This window comes from Nelumbo lutea, chromosome 7, assembly GCF_056320005.1.
Source record: "Nelumbo lutea isolate HS-2025 chromosome 7, American lotus-T2T, whole genome shotgun sequence".
NCBI lineage: Eukaryota > Viridiplantae > Streptophyta > Magnoliopsida > Proteales > Nelumbonaceae > Nelumbo > Nelumbo lutea.
This window is the reverse complement of record NC_142690.1, coordinates 54833694-54856549: the sequence shown is the minus strand read 5'-3', so window position 1 is coordinate 54856549 and position 22856 is coordinate 54833694. Positions and strand designations below refer to the sequence as shown.

Here is a 22856-nt window from a genome sequence, read left to right as displayed (position 1 = left end):
TTGTCGACAACAGAAACAGAGTCAAAATTCAAATCCTCACAAACCTGAAGTTGCCCACTACCAAATTATGTAACTTGCCCATGTCCTCCTCTATTGGCTTCTCGAATCTGACCTCCTCAGCTCCCTGAGAATTGTCTGACATAAGTCTGTTAACATTCATCCCCCATTCCTCTTGCTGAGCTCTAATCAAGGACGATGAAAGACCAGACGGACTGTCCATACACTCACCTCCCCTGTCAATTAGGAAATTATCTAGGGGTCCATAGGCTTCGTTTCTAGTCAAAGTGTTACAAACAAAAGGCCCAGTTTTATTTCCGTGCCCAACATCTTTGGGCCTCAATGACATGGGTCCAATCATAACACTCATACTTCCTCCCACATGATCACTTGAGCCAACTCATGAATTGGTTTAAAAAATTTTGGGTCCCACTTCCTCCAACGATTCATTTCCTGGTTCAAGAGCAAAAGACTTTTGAGTTCCCTCATTAAAATGGCTTGAGCTTTTTGACTTAACCTGGCCATAACTTTTAAACCCATCCACCACCTGACACGAACAGCCCTGACTTGAAATGTTTGTGGGATTTGGCAATTGACACCCTTCTTTTTTATTTCTTGACGGTTCAACTTCCTCTAAAGGTGAAAGTTTGCAGAGCTCCCACCCGTCCTCTCTCCTAGTGCCAAGTGTGTTGAAGCCTGCCAACTCATCATCTCAACCTTCAGCCCCTCCTTCCATAGAGCTGCCCCCATAGAAGAAAGCAACCACACTTTGAAGCTCAATCCATCAATGAACAACTCAACCATCCTGGGGATTTCTTCGGCCTTCACACCCAGTAAATCTATGGTTGCCGCCCTAAGGTCTCTAGTGTTGTTAAAAGAAAACAGAACACCTCCACAACGCCGCAATCAGCTTGGAGGTTGTCTCATTCCATACATGGAATGGAAGACCTATCACTTTTATCCTAGGGTTCTCAACCGAAGAAATCAAATTTGAACCAGGGCACCACTTTTCTATGACAACTGTGCCTTGATTAGTTTCCAGTTGCATCACTGCCAACTCATCAGAGTCACCCAATATATCCATCATAGCTTTGTTTGAAAGGAAAGGAGTTTGAAGTAAGGTACTTCTCGGCTTTAACTCTTCTTCACCCTATCACCTATTTCACCCCCATCTTCTATTTTCTTTGATGCAGTCACCACAAAACGTCTTTCCAAGCTTCCTTAACGCTTCCAACCGCAACATTTGCAGCACCTTTTTTACAAACCAATGACACTTGGTTCTCTTCCTGTTCCCTTTCCTCCAAATCTATGAGTTCATTCCCCTTGTCTGACTTCTCTGTTCTTTCTACATCCTCCTCTCGTCAAAGATACCCATGTCAAAAACATTCCCCTCTGTCTTCCTACCTTCAGGAAAACACACCATAGCCTTCTTACCCTTCCCAAAATATTCAATTAAAGTGACAAATCTCCCCTTAATATTGGTTTTCGTTCAGCAACATATTTTTTCTCTTCCCTGGTTATCGAGCTACCCCAAAAAACTTCTTTTATTGTCTCCATCACCCAATCTAAAACACCTTTGAACCAATGGACAACATAGTCCCCAAGGTAAACAGAAGCTAGATATTGTTCTCTGATCTTCAGCATAGGCTTACCTCTCAATCTTGTCTCCTCCAAAATAAACACCTTTGCCTCTACCTGAAGATTCTGCTTCTATCTTGTAACATAGGTTGGGCACAACCAAGTTGCAGACCTAATAGGGGCTTTCAAGCCTGGATTTTCAAGCAAGTGGTTGAAAACCAACCTAGATTCCTTAGATGAATTTAGGGAGACAAGGCTAATCATTGACCAGAGGGTCTAGAAAACAGTATAGGAAATATCTGATGAACATTTTTAATCACATATTTGCAGACCATTTGAACAAAACCTGCATGAAAACAACACAAGAATCATTTCAATCGAAAAATTTTAAAAAAAAAAAAAAAAGCAACACGAGAATCATAATTCAAGTGTTAAACCCCCAGGATCACCAACTGATGGGTAGTAAAACTGCCCTGCCAGCACTATACCCCCCCTACTTCACAAAAAGATTTTCATATACAAAAAGGGAACTGAAATCTATATTCTTAAAGTACAAATGGCCCATAAGACAGGAATGAATTTTTCCCAAAAAATTCTGAAAAAAAGAATCTCCTGCCATAAGAACCATAACACCACCGCTGGGACTATGTTCCAGATCAGTTTTCCAGTTTTCCTCTTTTTCTCAGACCTTCCACCCCTCCAACCTCTTATAAACTGTGCTACCGATCCAGGACTACAGCTTTGCAACTCAAAAGGTTGAGCTACTCTGGACCACATCTCAAAAGAAAACGGCGATGTAACAGCAGATGATCTGCTGTTTCTGAGTGGCCTTCACAAAGAACACAATCTGTTGAGTCCAACAGCATGCCCTTCCGCAGGAGATTATCCCTGATTAGGATTTTGTTTAAATAAGCAGTCCAGACAATAAAAAGGGAATTTTTGAGGGAACATTCTTGCACCAAATAATGTTGGCAGGAACTAACTGCTCTTCTCTATTAGTAATACAACACCCTAACAAAACATCCCTCTCGTACCTGTTCAGTCTTATATACACTTCACAAACTGTCATGTCAAAACAATCAAAAAAGTAAACTGTTTTACATGCCTAATACCCTAACCTCTCTCTAGTCTCATTCATCATAACCTACCCCTCTGTAGTCTTTAACTTTTAAGGCTTTAACATTAACCCAGGGTGTGAAAATATGGAATATAAATGTGTTCTGTCGTTCCTTGTCAACTTCCATTTCTTCCCATCGTTAGACTCCCCCCTGTACATTGTTCCTCCTATATTTCAGTCATATGATCGTTGGTTTTCATCAAAACCCCTATTTGCTGGCTAAGAATGAAAGTTGGAGATTTGATCAGATTTAGGTGGAAACTGAAGGGGAACTTGCAGGTGTTTGAAAGTGAGGAAGAATTTTCAGTTTCTTTAGTGAAATGTATCGCTGATTTATCACACAAGTTTGTCCAAAAAAGAGGGGTGTTAACTGTGAAGGAAACGATGCCCTTGTTATATCGTTTGCAACTGCAAGTATCACCCTTGTTGAATCTCAAAATGAAAAATCAAATCGTTTGTTGGTAACTTTCTTGGCTCCTAGGTAAGTCATTGGTTTTCTTTTCTTGTTTTTCTTCCAATATAAAAAAAAGAAAAAAAAAAAAAAAACCGTAAAAACTGCGAAACAAACCAATCAGCCGGTTAATTGTTTGACTGTTAACTGGTCAATTTGGTTCGGTTTCGGTTTGGTACTTTTCAAAAAACAGAGCTTCCAGTTCAGTTTCAACTATATGCTCGGTTAACTGAACCGTGAGCACCCCTAGATATAAATGGATCCATGGGCACCTGGTCACTGTCACTAAATCAGCAAGGCTAGATGGCATCCTGAGTGAATTTCTCGTTCTGATCTGTGTCATTTATTAGTCAATCCATTGGCAGCTTGCCAAAGGGATTATCTTTTATCTTGGGCTAACTCATGGTACTTTGGGTTAAGATAGCCTTTTGAGTTGATAGTCAGTTCCCTTATGAAATGAGGTCTATCTTAGTCTAATTTCCCTAGTTATTTTTAGCTTTTACATTTTTTGGAGGATTGGATTTTTTTTTTTTTTTTGGGGGGGGGGGAGGAGGCTTTGATGATTGTACTTAGGGGTGTCAATGGACCGGTTTTGGGTTGGATTCCGTCCAAATAAAAATCTATTTGGACGGATTGAATGGACCAATAAGACATTGAATTTGAACGGACCAATATGACATATTGGATTGGACCTGGTCCGTCCATAATGAATTTATATTGGATTGAGCCAATATCTAGCCCATTGATAGAAGATAAGAACATAGGTGTCAATGGACCAGGTTTGAATTGAAACCAATCTAAATTAACAGGAATTTGAACAGATTGGACAGTCCCTGGACCGGTCCAAAATGGTCCAAAATATTCATTGGACTGGATTCGACCAGGTCCATTTGTAATGGACTCACATTGGACTGGACCAGATTGGACCAAATCCAGTCCAATTGACACCCCATGTACTCCATTCTGCTCACTATAAAAAAAATAAATAAATAAATAAATAAAAACATAAGCACACACCATGCTCCTCTTTCCTTTGCTTTTTGAAAGTTCTAAGGTGTAAAACAGCCCAAAACACAAATTCTAAGTGCAAAAAACCAATTTAACCCAGTTAAACTGTGGAACAGGTTTCACGCCATATAGACAAAACGATTTGCCAATCCCAGATCGAATTGGAGAGTAGACCATGAAGTTTCAGACCCAAAAACAAGGAGAGAAGATTACCCGATGCAAAATCCAACCACATGTGCAGTTGGTCACTACGGTGTTCATGCCTCAAACTGCAACCTGCTCTCAATCCCAACAAGCAGCTGTAAGTGGCATAGCTTAAGTCTCAACCAATGGATATTCTATGACAATCCCAGACCAGCTTCTCAACTATTGAGGAGCAAACCAAACTCCAGTGATGACTGATTAAATTAGTAAAGGAATGAAAATAGATTGATTCTAACACCTCAAATCATTTGAATGGAAAAGCTATACTTTTAGGAATTGCACAAAGGAGATTACTCTCACTAATGGCTGAACTGCAATGGGTGAAAAAGGAGTAACTAGGGATCTGAGACAAGGATGGGAATCTGAGAGCACTCTACTCAGGACCGATGGGGAATGGAGACTCTTTAAAGGCTGAACTGTATGCAGTCCTACAAGGTGTACAGATTGCAAGAGACATAGGGGTGGAGTGTTTGGTGATAGAAGGGGACTCCAAGGTGGTGGTGGGTTGGCTTAGAGATACAGATTCAGTGATCTGGTGCTATAGAAATGAATTGAAGAAGTTCAAATGGGCAACACAACATATGAATTTAATCATACAATGGGTGGGAAAGGAAGCTAATTCATTTGTTGATTGTTTAGCCAAACAAGGAGTAACTAGGGATCAGTTGTATTGGGCCCATTTGTAATCTTTGTGCTGTTTCTTTTCTTTTAAGGGGTGAGGCTGCACCTCACGCCTCCCGTTGGGATGTAACAGTCTCTATCTTTTGTTGATAATGAATTTATTTATCAAAAAAAAAAAACTGCAATGGTTGAAAAAGAATATCAGATCGTCTGGTTAAGGTCTTAAATAGATTCCCAAAGCTTCACAAGCTTGCTTATTCGATTCCCAAAGCAATTAGGAAAGTCTAATAGCAGCTTCCCAAATCGACAGGAAATCTCTCTACACACTAGAGAGTTTCTATTGTGCTAGGACTTTCCCAGTTTAGCTCTTCCTGAATTAGAACTTCCTACTTCCCAGATTACATGTGGTAGGTTTCCTCCTCATAAGTGTGTCAACCTTGTCAGAACAAGTTACCCAAATTCACTAGTTGAGAACATATAGTCTGCATACCAATTATGGTTGTCTTTAACCATTATTATGATTGTTTTTATCAATCCATTATTACAATTATCATAATTCTATAATGTAGATCAAGGGATAATTCACAGAAACATACCTAATAACACATGTAACCATACAAGAAACTGAGCCTTTATTCATAATAAAAGCAGTTTACATCAACTATTGTCTCCTGAAGGCATACACTGCCTAATACTTTTACAAATCATTTTTCAGTTACTGATAAAAAATAAAAAAAAAAAAGATATAAGTTGAGTCTATGCTCGAGCATATCAAACCTTATAGCACTTTCAGCTATACCCAAGTCCCAAAGGCTTTCACACTTGAAGAAAAAATAAAGAGAAAAGGACATTTACCAAATCAAACAACACAATGTAATGAGAAATCCATCCTCTAATATCCAATCTTCAACAAGTTCTCTTCTACTTCATTCTGAGAAGAAAAGAAAAAAAAGCTACCAAGCACTTTCAGAGGAAGAACTCTCTTTCTTAAACGTATTCATCAAGTACATTCACCACTAATATGTTTCTTAAGAAGACTACCCTCTCCCCTTACTTAACTCACCCTTGTAATGCTTCAACTCTTTGCATCTTGATGTAAGACTAATAATTCTAATATGGAGACTGTGGGAAGACTAAGGGCCTTTTCTCCCCTTCCTTCTTCAGGTGGCGGATAAAAAGGGAAAGGATAATGTGGAGAGGACTAAGGGCTGCAGTATGTTAGACACTGTGGGAAGAAAGAAACTCCAGGATATTCTCAGAAACCCAGAGAGGAGCAGCAGATCTGAGGGCTATCATACATATTAGGGTGGTACAGTGGCTGAAACCTTCGGAACTATTCACAGATTACACTGTGGATGACATGTTGAGGAAGTGGGGTGAAATCGCAAATTGCACACAGACCAAGTCAGAAATGAATGTGGTTTGGACTCCCCCACCTGGTGGATTCTTGAAATTAAACTTTGATGGGTGTAGTAGGGGAAATCCGGGACAATCAGGGATTGGGGGTGTTTTTAGGGACGAAAATGGGGTCATCTCTGCCATGTTCTCAGGCCCAGTTGGAGTGAGTGACTCCCTTAGAGCTGAGATCTTTGCAGTTATGAAAGGAGTCCGGAAAGCTAAGGAGTTGAACATCAAGAAACTCATAATTGAAGGGGATTCAGAGGTGGTGATAAGGTGGCTGACTAAAGATCAAAATGGTTTATGGAAGTACAATAATGAGAGGAGGAAATTCAAGTGGCTGGTGCGGGAGATGGAAGTTAAGACATGTTGGGTTAAAAGATCGGCTAATTCCCTAGCTGACAGTTTAGCTAAACAAGGGGCAGAAAGGGATTCACTGTTTTGGGCTAAGCTGTAACTTTAGTGTCCTCTTTTCTTTTTTCCTTTCATGAGGCTCTTTGTGGCTCTTGGAAGGTAAGTGTGTTTGTCTTCCTCTTGTAAATCCTTTATTGATGATTTACTGATGATTTAATGAAAGTGTTATTGATCAAAAAAAAAATTCTAATATCAATTGATTTACATCTATTATCTAAAAATAGATGTCCACTCCAGTCGAAATCTGAGGGCTGTAACTCTTTACATCTATTATCTAAAAATAGCAATTTAAGGAAGAAGATGTAAAATTACCAAAATATTCATATTATCTAAAAATACAAAAAAAAAAGCAGAAACAAATCACAAACTCCATATCTGACCATGTGGCTCCTGCATTGCACCTGTTGCTTAGATACTTCTTGCCTGTAAAGGTTAAATTTCTTTCTCTTGCACTTAGAGAGTTAGAGTTTGAAATTCATAGAGAACTGAGTTCATTAGAGATTAAGCTTCAATGAAGTCAATCAAAGACACTAGTCAGTGACAACATGAAATTCATAGACAAACTGGAAATAAAAGTTACATAAAAAATGGAACCAATCTATGTTAAAGGACTCAAATAACATAATTAGCAATGCGAGCAAGTCAGCAACTAAATACCCAACCAAAATCGTGTTGCCTAAACTTGACAGGTAAGCAGCTGATGTACCTATGCTTTCTAAATGCCATCAGTGCACCATTGAGAGAACTTCCATCCACCTGATCCTCCATGCCAATAGAATTATTAAATGAAGACAAGCGCTTCAACACCACAACATCAGAATCAATATAGAGTCCTCCATATCTGGGCAATGCAAGAAAGTAAATGTAAATATTCAAATTCAAATCAGAGCAGAGGAAAATCTTGACAAATGCAAATGCAAGTGAAGCCTTTTTATCAGACATGTAAAGCAAATTAAAATAAATAATAAACCAGAAAACATATCAAATTTGACATGACAAAATTGAGTATTTAACGCAATGGACATCTTCCAAGTTCTCCACAAGTACAAAATGCGGGTCATGGATCTCCAAAAATAATAATTTAAATGTATAGCCTATTCAGTGCTAGTTAGCTGGTTAAGATCCCTAGTCTGAGGCCCAGTTCAACCCAAAATCAAGCCCAGCCCGAGGTAAGTTTGTCTAATTGTTTTGGAAAGATTTCTGGTGTGGAGGTAATCTTCTCAAAGACGATTTCCCAGAACCATTTATTGTAGCAGTGGACAAGGAATCAAAGGTAGCAGACTATTTGCAGATCAACAGTGGAAATTGTGTTTGGAACCCCCTTTTTAGAAGAGCTCTAAATGATTGGGAAATTGATCGGTTTGCTCATTTGCTGCAAAATCTTTGTAGTACTAATATTGATCCTAATAGGGAAGAAAATCAATAGTATCCTATGAAACTAATCTGATGCAAGCATACTCATTCAAAATTTGCTTTTTTCTTATGGTCAGCCTATTCAAATAAGATTCTGACTAAGGATAACCTTTTCAAGAGAGGAGTGGGAATTGATTCTTCGGAGTGTGCTCTTTGTAACAGGATGTAGGAGACGGTTGATCACTTGTTTTTACATTGTAAATTCTCTTATAGCATCTAGGTGAAAGTACACAGTCTGTTTGCTTACAAGAGTTGTCTGGTATCAGGGGAGAGTTTCTTGAAAGGGTGGCAGTTACAAGGTCTGAGTAAAAGAGTGTTAATGTTGACTGTGTAGGGGTATTTTAGTCTTTATGTTTATGTTTTAAGTTGCTGATGTGTAAAGTTCTGTTAGTACTTGTGTCCCTCACTTAAGTAGGGGCAAAGGTGTCCTTTTATGATTTAATAGAAACATATAAATAGATCTGGCTGACTAGAGAGAGACTGATTTTCTCTCTTGTTCGAACCAGACTTCTCTCCTTTATTTTCTTCTCCTCTTCTTCTTCTTCCTCTTCTCCTCTTTCTCTTATTTCTATAGTCATTATTCTAACAGAATTCAAAGGCAGATTGGATTATAATAAAGAGGAAAGGTTATTTGGCAAATGACCCCTGGAGTTGTGTAGTGGTCTTTATGGCAAGAGAGAAATTCCAAAATTTTTCAGAAAAAGAGCAGTCAAGAGGTGGCTGTTTGGAATAAATTTGTGGGCAAAATGTTTTCTTGGTCATCAGCTCATTTTAACTTAATCAGTTCAAGTTTAGTTCCTTTTTTGATTATGTAAATCCTTTTGTAAATGCTGATGGGATAGTGGCTTAGCTTTTTCTTTGGTTCTCCCTGCTACAGCCTATAGTTGTACAGGGTTTCTGTTTTATATTTTAATGAAATCCATACTTTACCTATTCTCAAAAAAAAAGTTCGTCTAGTTGTTTTTGGTGTATCTTTTACTTTTATAGATTACATAGTACAACACATTACAGTTTAATAAGTTGCAACCATATTACAACACCATCTAAATAAAAGGCCATTTTTTTATAAATACACTTACCCATGTATTTCCTATCTACCTTTAGGATACCGGTGAAAGTGGCAAACCAGCTAGAGAAGATTATGAGGGACTTCCTTTGGGAGCCAAGAGACACCAAAAAAACCACCTAGTGAAGTGGGAGGTGGCTTCTAGAAGTAGAGATGAAGGCGGCCTAGGAATAGGAGATTGCCATTGGAATAGGATAAACTTTGGCATAGAGTGATAATTAGTATTTATGGATTGGCAAACAATGGTTGGGATGCAGGACTCAACCCTAGGGCTTCCAATGCTCTCCTTGGAAAGCTATTCATGGTATGCATCTTTATTCTTCTTAATATAAAAGATTTTTTATTAAAAATAAAGAAAAAAATGAGATCCCCCCTTCCTCTTCATCCTCCTCCTAACCCTCCTCCTCTTAAGGAGGCGTAAAGGGAGGCTTATGCCTCTTGCGTTCTGAACTACACCTCACGCCTCTAGGTAGTGAAACGCCTCGCGTCACGCCTCCGCGTTTTAAAACATTGATTACAGCTGAGCCCAGTATAAAGTATCCCTATTTGTCCCTCATTTTGCAAGAAAATCAGCCAAAGAACAGAATATGGACTTTGCAGCCATCCCACCACGGCACCACCACCTTAGAATCTCCTTCTAGAATCAAATTTACCAAGCTAAGATGGTGAGCAATCTGGATTGTATTGCAACAAGTAGTTCAGCCCTAATAGAGCTTCCTTCCCCTACCAGTCCTGAGAAAAGTGCCAAGATATTCCCCTCCTTGTCTCCCACCACCCCTCCCCTACACCAGACAGGCCTGGATTTCCTTAACTACTTCCATCAAAATTCAATTTTAAGTACTCTTCTAGAGGGGGTGCCCAAACTAGATATGTTCTATCCTTCTGAAAACTGCTACTGGCCAGCACCCTCCAGTTTCTCCAAATATCGTCAAAGGAAAACTGGTGAAAAACAGTCCACAGTTTTTAACCAATGTGGTTCCCAGATAGATTTGTTAATGGGTTGGGCTTTGGGCTCGATTTTACACTGTGTTGGCTTGAGCTTCGAGCCAGACCTATTAGAATTTTTGACAGAAGCCAAGCCCAAGCCCAGCCTATGAAGAGGTCTATTCCCAGCTATCTGGGGTCTTGGGAGGGATAGACTGGGTAAGGTCCTGAGCTTTGGCATTTTCTCACACAAAGTGTCCACTGTCAGACTCAAACATGTTGGAACACCATCTAAATGGTATATCTTATACATAATACAATATAGATGTATGGACAGATTATACATGAAATATCCTGGGGACCACTTGCTAAAAAACAGTACTTTTCTCAACTATAGTGAAATATTAAAAAGACTATTTTTAAGTGATAAGAAAGATTACTTATACAGAGCAGCCAGACGGATAAGCTCACTGTAGTGGATAGAATAAAATTTTGTCTTTCTCCATTCAAACCAGACTGATGCAAATACATGGGTGGGAGTATTTTTCAGCAGTTCATCAAGATTTGGCATGGCAACGGCAACTTTGTATCTGGACGATAGAAAGCAAATATGTCATTATCCATCCATGTCATAAGCTTCTACAATGTAAGCATACATAAGAACAAAAATGACCTTTTCAGCAAAAAGCATATAAAAACCGTTGCATGTTGAAATAGAAAAAAAAAATAACATGGATTTTCATACTCTAGAGATAATAGTTTTTCTTTACCACATTTTCTGTTTGTATAGGCTTTAAAGACAGAAAACCTCATGAAGAATGACCTTAGTACAGTTCCTAACATTAAGAAGTAACTTTTCCATGGAATGATAACACAAGTTTCTATTGAGGTAAGGAGAAAAAAACCAAATAATAAAAATATGAGAGGGGGGCTCCATGCCTGAGATACATCTTTGAAGCTTAGTTGTATATCTTAGGATAGGTCATGTTTTTCAGCCTTCGGCTGTGTATGCCTCCCCTGGCCCCTTCCTACAAATGCTGGGTCCTTTTTCCACTATTAGTAAATACTCTTTGATTATTGTTGCTGATTAAAATACACGCACAGTACCATAAATATGCATGAGGTGACAGTTGGAAGATTAGGGGTGGGTATGGATTATTGCAAGGAATTGAAGCAGGGAACTTCTCTGGATGATATCAATGAAAATAAGTCAAAGACCTCCCTTGAAGACGCACTCACTGGCAAAAAATGGAAAAACAAGTATTAGTAGACATTTAAAGGGCCCAAAAAATCATCATCTGGTCCATATTACTAAGATTTTCTCTAGATTTAAAAGTGGAATTTGTGGGTCTGGTCCTTGTAAAAAAATTAAAAAGGTTTATATAGAAGGACAATAATCATTATCATTTTTTGGTAGTAAACAGAAAAGAAAATTTATTAAGAAATAAGAGAAAGAGTACAAGCAAGGTGATAATGAATGACCCACCAAATGCAAAACCTCATGCAATTGACAAATGACAACTCCCTACAACTTATGACACTATGCTTCAGCTTAGGCCGGCCAGAAGTGTTCCCTGACCATTCATCTTTTCCGGTGGTTTGAAGAGGAAACTCTTTACCTCTCTTATTTGCCTTCTTTGTTTTTTCACCTTCTTGATGGCCTGACCCCAAATAAACCCCTTTAATTTGGGAAAAAAGCATTTGACACCTTAGCTGTTTGATGGTTGCTCTGGCTCTTGAACCTTCTTACTGCATTAGAAATCTCCCCATGAGCCTTTGAATCCAAAGGATTATCATTTCTCCTTTCTAACTCCAAGACCACATTCTTCTCAAAGAGCTGATCTGCCACCACCTCATTATCTTCTTTAAGGCCATTCCCATCCAAGTAGTGAAGTAAAACTGAAACACTACTAAATTCAGCCTCTCTGAGACTCCTATTTCCCAGATTCCATGCATAGTCTGAAATTGAGCTAGAAGGTAATAAAAAGGAAGACACAAGCTCATCCTTAAAGATAGAAAGTCTAAAAAGGGAGGGAAATTGGTCCTCCAACAGGAGGTCACCCAACCACACATGTTCCCATAATTTGGCAAGGTTACCCAAGCATAGGTTGTATCTGACAAAGGGAAGGAAAACTAGAAGTATATCATAGATTGATTTCCATGGTGAAGCTCTTGTTGCCCTGTTCCACAGTCCAGCATCCCATCCATTAGCTGAAAGCCCATGAATGCTAATAATCACCTTTGCCCACAATTTGTCCTTTTCAGCTGGCAGTCTCCATCACCATTTCCCTAAAAGAGCCATGTTTCTCTTCTGGATACTTCCAATACCAAGACCTCCAAATTTCTTACTCCTACTCACCACCTCCCACCTAACCCTATGATCCTTCTCCTCACCAGGCTCCTACAAAAAGTCCCTCATTAGTTTTTCCAATTTTCCACTCACAAGCAAGTTAGCCAAAGTAGACCTAATCAATGTAATTCTTCCCCTCAAAGACAAATAGCTTTTCTTCCAAGATGCTAGCCTTTTAGAAATCTTTCCATCAATGGGTTCCATGAACTAGCACATCTTGGATTATCACACAAAGAAAGCCCCAAATAGATCAAAGGCCATTGTGCCACCCCACAACATAAGATTTTAGCAATATCAGATATCTCCCTTTGATCCATGTTGATCCCTACAGCACAACTTTTATCAAGATTCAAGATTCACCTTTAAGTTTGACAATCTCTCAAATAATTGAACCACCAATTTCAAATTCTGTGTCCACCTCCTATCTCCCCCTTCACGGAACAAGATAGTATCATCAGCAAACTATAAATGGGTGATTGGCACTCTCTCTCTACCCATTCTCCAGCCCTTCACCAAATTACTAGAATCCACCCAAGAGATTAGTCTTCCAATAACAACAGCAATCAAAATGAAAAAGAAACAAGAGAGAGGGTCCCCTTGTCTAAGCCCCCCAAGAGACTGGAAATGATCAACAACTTTCCCATTCACCAAAATAGAATAGTGACAAGTTCTTATACACACCCTTAATCCATTTATACCATCCGTCAGAAAACCCAAAACTCCTCAAGACCTCTAAGAGGCAATCCCAATCCACCAAATCGTAGGCCTTCTCAAGATCAAGTTTAAAAATGAAGCCTTTTTTTCCCATCTTTTTCATTTCTTCAACACTTTCATTAGCACTAAGAATCTGATCAATGATTTGTTTGTCTTTAACAAAAGCCCCTTGATTTGGGGAAACAATAAAAGGGAGAACATGCCTTATTCTATAAGAAAGCACCCTTGCAATAATTTTGTAGAGGCTATTCATCAAGCTGATGGGTCTGAAATCCTTAGGGTAAACAAAATCATCCTTCTTTGGAATTAAGGCAATGAATGTGGAGTTTAAACCAGGATTAATCACACCTCTCCTGAAAAATTCATTGAAAACTCCTTGGATATCATTTTTTAGGATCTTCCAACAATCTTGAAAAAAATGACATTGTGAAACCATCTGGCCCAAGAACTTATGATCTATCCATAGAAAAAATTGCTTCTCTGATCTCTTCCAAATCAAAACTCCCTTCTTTTTTATCAATAACTTTGAAATTTTCATTAATTAGAAAACTTTAGAATACATTAGGATACAACAAGAAGCTGTGAAAGGAATCATCTAAGTAAACTGACCCCGGACAAAATTACAAATGTGCCCAAAACATATATGTTCTTTGAACCCCTTGCTCTGCTAAGCTATCTACCAAACTGTTAGCAGATCTCCTAACCCATCCCACCTAGATTGACATGTTCCTTGACATCCATTTAAATCTTCTGAAGTCATTCTTCAACTTCCAAGTCACCCCTTCCCCTTTCTGCAACCATTTTATCACCGTTTTTCAGTCTCCCTCAATGATCAGTCTGTTAATACCCAACTCTTTAGCCTCTCAACCCCATATGCTGCAGCTAGAAACTCTGCCCTTGCCACATCACCCTCCTCCACAGGATCGGAGTACAGAGCAATAATGAGTCCATTTTCATCTCTAATGCCCCCCCCCAATGCCTGAAGGGCCTAGGTTACCCACACAACTCCCATCAAAGTTCAGCTTCTTCCAACCATCTGTTGGAGGAGACCAAGTCTCAAAAAACTGTTGTCTCGTAGATGATGAGGCAGCAATAAGTCCCCAAACCCTGAAAAAGTCTTCGACCTTAAAAACTGAAAATAGCTTCAAGCTTCTGACCCAATGTGCCACCCTCAATGTTATTGTTTCAACTAAAGCTTCCCTGCATTTTTCTTTTCCTTCAAATATTCTATCATTTCTTTCCTCCCAGACGGTCCAAAGTATTGCTGCTCTAGTGCACCTCCACATAATCCTACCCCTCCTTTTCATGCCACTGATACCGTTAGGGCTGAACAAGCCTTCCACCCTATCAGGAGGGGACCACCTGCACCCAAAAAGGGAAGTAAATCAATTCCAAGCAAAACTGACAAAATGGCAAGATATTAGAAGGTGGAAAGCAGTCTCACCACTCAACTTACACAGGACACACCAGTTAGGGGACAAGCACCAATTTGGTCTTTTCCTTTGAAGTACATCAAAGGTATTGATACAACCATGAAATACTTCCCAACAAAAAGCACTGGTTTTAGGAGGAGTAGGAGGGCACCAAATTTCTTTGATTGGGAAAGGAAGAGAAGATTGTGTGGCAACCAACGAATGAAAAAGGGATTTACAAGAAAATGACCCGTCAGAATTAGGACCCCAAATTCTAGAATCTGACCCACCTTCCCCCAAGAATACTGAATTCACCAAACCTAACAGCTCGGACACTGCAAGAAGTTCAGACTCTCTAAGGTTCCTGTTAAATCCAAAGTTCCAATTCAACGCTGGAAGGTGAGCTGGTTGACTTAGGAAACCTGAAATAGGCTTACCCTTGAACCCGGACAAATCACACAGAGAAGGAAATTTCTTACCCAAAGGAGTATCCCCAATCCACACATCCTCCCAAAATCTGATTTTACTACCAGAAGACAAGTCATACCTGATATGGTTTAGGAATGTAGGGAGGAAAACATCATGGATGGCCTTCCAGAGAGCAGCCAAGGTAGCCCTACGAAGACATCAAGCATCCCATCTATTACTCGACATGCCATGAATGCTTGCAACCACTTTGTGCCATAATTTCTCATTTTCATTTGGAAACCTCCAAATCCACTTCTTAAGATCTTCTGATAATCTCGACCACTCTAACCCATCCAATCATACCCTTCCCCTTAAAGGCCTTCTGAAGATAGATTTAAAGTGGTCCACAAAAGCCCTTTTTTTTTTGAGAAAAGTACATGGCAAAGGGAAAAAGCCCCTGGAGATTACACAAAAGCCTTTTCAATCTCGCTTTGTTGGGTGATGATGATACCATTCACCTCCAATTTAGAAATGAATTTCTTTCTTTTCCGGCCACTTGCCAAGGCATGAACAATTTTAGTATTATTATCTCCTTCCTTAATCCACCTATGCCTAATTTTTTTGTCACCAACCAACCTCCTCCTTAAACAACACATCCTCCAACTTCAAGGGACCATTGCAAATCTTTATTTTCCACTCAAAAGGTTCCATTTTCTTCTTTAAGATCCAGCTCCTCAATTTGGCTTCAAGTCTCCCAAGCTGGTGGATATTCCATTCTTTTATTTTGGCTCTCAGATCCTTCAACTTCCTATGAAATAACATGCCCTTCCATTTAACCCTTAGCTGACTTCCTTCCCACCATTCCTTGACCTTCTCCAAAAAACCATTATGACGAGCCACATGTTTTCAAATCTGAACAGTGTAGGGTCACTCCCTCTAAAATCTTCCTTGGCAATGGAAATAGGCCAATGGTCCGAAGTCATCCTAGGTAAAACTCTCAAAGCCATACTTCCCCAATACACTTCTAGTCCAAAGTAAACAAAAATCTGTCCAACTTGGAGCAAATTGGATTAGCTTGAAGATTGGACCAAGTGAACTTGTGCTTCCCACCATTGGATTTCCCTCGGTTGGCCTCTGATGATCCTCATCTACTTCCTCACTGGCTTCCTAGCTCACCAAATTATTTGGTTATGTCCCCCCCCCATCAACCTATTGTATCTCAACCATGTTCCTATTTCCACCCTCTGTCGCAAGATGCAAAGAGTAGAAAGTTCCTTTCAAAGTGTACTCCTTGGCAAATAACCTTCCAATATTCAAATCTTCATCCGCCTCGAAGCCTATACCATCCTCCTTACCAATGTCAACAGGGGACTCAACCTTAGAATCCGAGTCTTCTTCAGAAAAGTTATCTTCAGCCCAATCATCGTCACCATCGTCTTTTTCCTCCATGCAAGGCCTAACATACCTCAGATTACGACGTTCTTTTTCAGGTCTCCTATATTTCTTCTCTATCAATTGCTATCCAAGGAACTCGCTACGACTTCCTTTTAACCCCTTGCTCGAACCAGTGCTTACCATCGTCTTAGCTTGAGAAGATGATAGACCTATCTTACTATGTCCTAATGTAGTTGTTGGTCGACCCATGTGATGTTTTAAAATATCACATGACTCGCTTAAATCGAGCTCGACCATCCCAAATGACACTTCATCCAGCTAATCCATCCGGCCTTTGATTGGTTCAAACTTGGGCGATGGCTGGTTCTTGGAGGATTTAAATTATTGTCGCCCAAGTAAGAGCCGACAAGGTTTTAAACTTTTTAACAACCTCCACAAAGCTTCCTTCCATTAAAGTTGTCTTCTTCCCAAAGCCCAACTGTTCAACTGCCTTGCCTAGAAACCAAAACCTCTCGGACCACTTCTTTCTTCCTTCCACGTGTACACCACCCTTCCACCTCATCATCATCTTTTACCCAATTGCATCCATTCTAGAGCAACGCTTCCACTTCCGTCGCCAGCCACACTTTGCGCCACTCACCATTGGAGAGAACATCAACAGAACAAGGCACCTCCTCTGGCTTAATTCCAGCCACTCTGATTTTTGCTGCATACAGATTTGAGATGTTACAGCCAATCAACATACCACCCATTATTCTTGCTATATTGTCGAAGATGTCATCTTCCACAAACAGAATGGGAGACCTAGCAGCTTCGCCATGAAAAGACTGTTGTGAAAATCTCTACTATTACAGGAGGCATTCCATTCCTGTACCAGAACGAACCTAACTCAGTCTTGACCGAAACGGGAACCACCTTCTCCTCTCCCACATCCAGTAAGGCTTTCTTCTCATCAAAGGGTATCAGAGAAGCTTTGCACTTAATCTTAAATTTATCAACGACAGAGGTTAGAATCGTATTCCAATCCAAAACCTTCCTTTCTGCTGTGAGAACAAACCTCTGAGCCCACAATCCTTTCTCAGAATCCAACATAAGTTTTTGGGTTTTAGTTGAGCTTATTGCAGAGAAATCCTGCTCCTTTTTCTCCTGCCCCTTACACTCTGTTTTCCTTGCATCCATACCAGCTTTGGTCTCTTCTTTTGTGGACTGACATCTCAGTCTTTCTGTCTCTGATAAGTGCTTCCCCTCAAAATTTTCTTTCACCAACAGGGAAACCTGCAATTTATCTGTTACCATCTTCCATCCCACGCCTTCCTTCCCCTCCGGAATGCATATTAACTGCTTTTTGTCCATGCCAAAAAAATTCTGAGATTGCCAAGAAACACTCTTTTCCCATTTCTTTTCAGCACCACCTCATATTTTCTCCTCGGAATCTCCAAGGTACACATCCAGCCATTTTTCTTAACTGAGAAAGTTGCCCCGTCAAGAAAGCCTTTGAGCCAGAACGCTGCCCCTCCTATTAAGAAAACTGTAGCTCTGTTTCCTTCCCTAATATTTAATGTTGGTCAGTCTTTCCTTTTTCCTTCCTCGAACAGCAATCTCTTTGCCTCAATCCAATCTCCTCTCTCCATCTTGTCACTGGGCAGAACTCTCCGCTCTCCATAGATCCTTCCATGGTAATCATGTTGTTCCCTGCCATTTGCATGCATGTATAATACCATTACCCCTCCCATTCCTGGGGGACCAAGATTAGACAATGAGCTACCACCAAGTCCAAGATTCAAGTCCTCTCTCATACCTTAGCATAGGTCATCATCATGGATGCAGTGGAAGATTGTAGAACCAATAGAAGATCTTTAAATAACCTGAGTGCTGATAGTCTGATACAATGGAATTCCCTTTGAACTAATGACTATTATGCTGCTAGAAAGAGGATTCTGGATTCTTAGGATGTTCAGATGTAAACATGCCTCTTTTTTTCTTTTTTTTATGAGTAACAATGATTTCATTTCATCAACAGAAGTATTTCATGGGTATACAAATTTTTCTCACTCTAATATTGAGAAGAAGAACCAGAACCAAAACAAGTACAAAGCAGCCCCCTATAAGCTGACTAAAGAGATTTTCTGAATGCAGTTGACTACCCAGCAAATCCATATACCAGTACAAAGTACAAAGAGTTACTAGCAACCCCTTCACCCCAGAAAGGCTGCTAGCTAACGAGTTAGATGATCATGGAGCCCAGCTGAATGAGATGTTCATCCAAACAGCCAATGATCTTAAAACCAAAAATGTTTTTTTTTTTTAATGTGTAGTGATGATTTGAGCTCATCCCTTATTTGAGAAAATAAGCACTATCTTAATGAATCGCTAAAAAGATATTTGTTTTAAAGGCGAAAAGAAAACTAATGCATTAACCTTTTACTTTTATAGATAAGAGTATCTTTTATCTCTTCATTGGACACGTGCCCAGTTCATAAAAAATGAAATATGAGCAAGTCATTACCCTTTTCTACTTAGAACAAAGAAAGAAGGAAAGAATACCACAAAGCACTAACGCTCCATTGTTGAGATCGTAAATCCATTAGTGGTTTAGTTATATTATACTTCTTCAAAGTGCAAAGAACGCTTTAGATTATGGAACAATAAGTATGGCTGCTGCATTCAGGAATCTTATTGTAGCATAATGTCTGACATTATGTTACAATAGGGAGGCCTTGTTTTGGGCTTGTTTGTAATTCTGTTTAGTTTAAAGGCTCATCATCTTTTTGGATGGTGACAGTTGTACTCTTTAATTAATCAATGAAGTTACTGTTTCCTATCAAAAAAAAAAACATAATGTTTAGGTCATCATCGTCACACTAGCTTCTATAGAGCAAAATTAACTTACTCAGACAGTTCAAATTATATCTTTATTTAGTTCTCAAATATTCTGAAAAAATAATTGTGCTTTCCAGTGAATGCATATGGTAAAAAACCAATATCTAGATTTTTTAAACTTTTATGGTACACTATATCTAGATCCATTTGGGAAAACATGGAAAATTGATGGCCTCCAGTTAAGATATACGCTACAAATCAAACAAACAGAAAATAAGTGGATAATAAATATCTTAATGGTGTAGAAAACAAAGGATGGTTTGAGAGCATACCCATCCTTTACAAAGCCTTTGAAGAAATCAAGCTCAATCGTTTCAGAAAAAACTACAACACAAGCATCCGGATGATGATAAAGAAGACTTTCAAGGCCTCGTTGATGTCGTACACTATACATCCATGGTGGGAAATTCCAAACCATAAAAATTTTCATTGAGCATTTACCTTTCCCAAAGAATTCATCCATGAAGTCGGAAAAAGATAGATAAGGATCTAAACCAGGAAAATAACCCCATCTCTTGCCATCAGCATATTTAGGACCTGATACCTCAGATTGAACCTGAGACACAGAATCAGGATTCTTCAAGAGGGTCTGTTGAACCAATTCACCCCTAGAAGAATTTTCAATGCCTTTTGTATAACCGTGTTGCAAAGGCCCCCTCCCAGTACTCTTATAGGATGAGAAACCCCGTTTTTTCACCATATCAGTATGTGAAGTTTCATTAACAATAGCCGCCTTCTTAGCTGAATTAAAAGACTCAGAAACATTAACAACGTTATTACTGTGGACATTAGCAGTCGAAGTGTCATCTAAAGTTCTACGTTCTGTCCTTTTGACCTCATTCTTTGTTCCGTCAGCATTTCCCTCCAATCCCTTTATCCCAACATTCACATTATTCCTCTTCCTAGCAGAAGAGTCATGACCATCTCCTACAACTTCAGAATCACGGGGCTTCTCCAAAATTCCCAATGGTTTTCTTACACCAAAGGGAATTTTCTTAAGCTCATTCCACATTACTTTCTGCATAAGCTTATCTCCCCTTGTTAGAACCGTTGATATCCCATCTGGGTCTTGCAGAAGGGGATTGTTCAACGGATTTAACAGCTCCAAATTCGACTTAAACATTCTATCCCGTCTCAAAAAGTCACCTTTTGCCTCAAACCAAGCTGCCCAACCCTCTCTCAATGGTGAAACCCTGTTACCCGTCTTCAACAACAATGCGTCTTCAATTCCGTTAATTTGATCCAGTTTACCCCGAATGTCCTCATCCAAAGGCTGATCGTCCGAAGCAAATACAATCTTACTCCGGTCCTCCGAATCCAAACCAAAACTAGAATCAGAATAATCGTCCCACTGTTCATCAATCGAACGCCTATCAAACGCCCGCCTCGTCACTCCTAGAACATGATCCCAGTAATAACCAAACCTCTTATTTCTATTCCAATCCACACCCTCAGACTCCGATTCCTCTTCATCTACTCCTCTCAGAATCTCCTCTTCATTCGAAAGCTTAGACTGATCATCACTCTCTTCTTCCACAACATCCAGCTCATCGATCCGATCGTCATTTCCGTTACCGGCACCATCACCGTCTACATCTTCCAGTAACGGATTGGCAACGAGTTCATCGAGGTCGTTGGAGGAATCTTGTGAGAAATCTAGATTTGGAACAGAAGGAAATCCTAACCCTAATCTTGAAGAGGAGAATGGGCGTACCTGGGACCGTCGGTCAAAGCTGAGTCGACTGTAAAGAACTGAGACCGAGAGGAGGAGAAGGAGCGCAGCGATGATGGTGCAGAGCTGAGCACCGTAACGGGGGCGTCTCCGGTTCCGGAAGGTTCTAAACATTTTTCGGTTACGGAAGGGCGAAGAGTTTCGGATATCTCGTTAGCGGCAATGGTGGCGTCAGAGAGACATAGAGGAAGAGGGGAGTGAGACTTGCTAAGGTGCTTGGTTTTTCAAAGGTTGGGAGTACGCAAGAACAACGTATAAATTTCTGCTTTCCTGTGAAAATGCCCCCAAGAACACTTCGAATATCCGGCCAATTGCCCCATTTGAAAAAACCTCATTTGTTGAGAAGAGACTCTATCATTCTTCCCTTTCACAGTTGCGGCAGCACACCATCAACCGACGAACCAGAGATCCCGAACAAGAGATCATTCCAAAGGTTTTGTGATCATTCCAAAGGTTTTGTGAGAAGGAACTCCATCAGTCTTGCTTACCATCAAGCAACGAAAATGGTTTTACTTGTAGGTGCCATCGCTGACGACCGTGAAGAACTAGAAATCTCGAAACAGAGATCTCAGACTAGAGACCATTCCCAACTGGGGAACCCTACTTACCATCAACCAAACAAACAGATGATCTCAAACTAGATCATCTCTGATGACCGTGACCGTAAACGTGAAGAACCAGAGATCATTCTCAAGGATATTTGCGACCCCGATATCTTAAACCAGACCAGAGATCGAAACTTGATCCGATTATCTGACTTCAGAATCCGACACCGCTCTAAATTTTTTGGGGTAGTGTCAACTTGGTGTCCGAAATTTTAAAAGTGTCAACTTAGTATCCGAAATTTTAAAACTGTCCAGTTAATCCTGCCGTTAATCGACCATCAGTTATGTACTGAAAATGTGAAAATTACCCTTTAAGAAGACATTATTCATTGTCTTCGAGTTAACCAGTTATTTTCAAAGAAAAAAAGATAAAAAAACATGAAATATTATAGCCAAAGCAATAATGAAAGCAAAAAAATAACTAGACAATAATGTGTTTCAAATTTAAAGATAGAAGGCAATGACTTCATTAGTCTAAAATCTCAAACACTTCAACCGGTTCAGTCTCAAGGTAGAACTATAGAAGACAATGAATAGTGTCTTCTTTTGAATGATAGTTTTGACATTTTCAACAGATAATCGATGGTCGATTAACGATAGGAACCGACTTGACATTTTTTGAAAGTTTAGGTACCGTAGTGACACATTTAAAAGTCCGGGTACTAACTTGACACTAGCCCCAAGCCCTTGCTTCACTCCTCCACAGGTTGGAGCCGATTAATGTATAGCTTACCAAAACAATAAATGAAAAAAAAATGTAAAATTTGTTATGTTTTAGTTGATTATTTTGAATTTTACATAATATAAAAATTCTAAAAATTTAAAATTTAAATTGATGCAAAAAAATAATATCTATATAGTTTAATGTGATTAGAGAGCAAAACCATTTTGTAAAACATATTAGCCAATTAATTTTAGAACCACCATAACTATCCTACAAACAAATCAACAAAAATAGATGATCCAAAATAAATAAATAAAAAGTAATAAAATAAAAATGTCAATATCCATATAATAATATTATAGCTTATTTTGGTCTAGGGATTATTTTCCTCATGGTTTTCAAAACCGGACCGGACTGGACGGTCAAACTGGAAAAACCGGGAAATTGGTTCCATTTTACCCCAAACCATTTTTTTGCCAACGTTGATCTGGTCAACAAACTGCTA

The 22856-nt window shown here is 39.4% G+C and overlaps 1 protein-coding gene across 1 annotated transcript in view; it reads right to left on the bottom strand.

The window, feature by feature from the left end:
- Positions 1-21993, bottom strand: part of LOC148846454 (alpha 1,4-glycosyltransferase family protein) — a 40236-nt gene extending 18243 nt beyond the window's left edge. The window contains exons 1-3 of the mRNA XM_088955659.1: positions 19623-21993; positions 10632-10781; positions 7495-7629 (exon numbers count right to left, since the gene is read on the bottom strand). Coding sequence (XP_088811785.1) covers positions 7495-7629; positions 10632-10781; positions 19623-21196 — 1859 coding nt within the window. The 5' untranslated portion in view covers positions 21197-21993. The remainder of the gene's footprint in view (positions 1-7494; positions 7630-10631; positions 10782-19622) is intronic.
- Between the last annotated feature and the right edge of the window lie 863 nt (positions 21994-22856).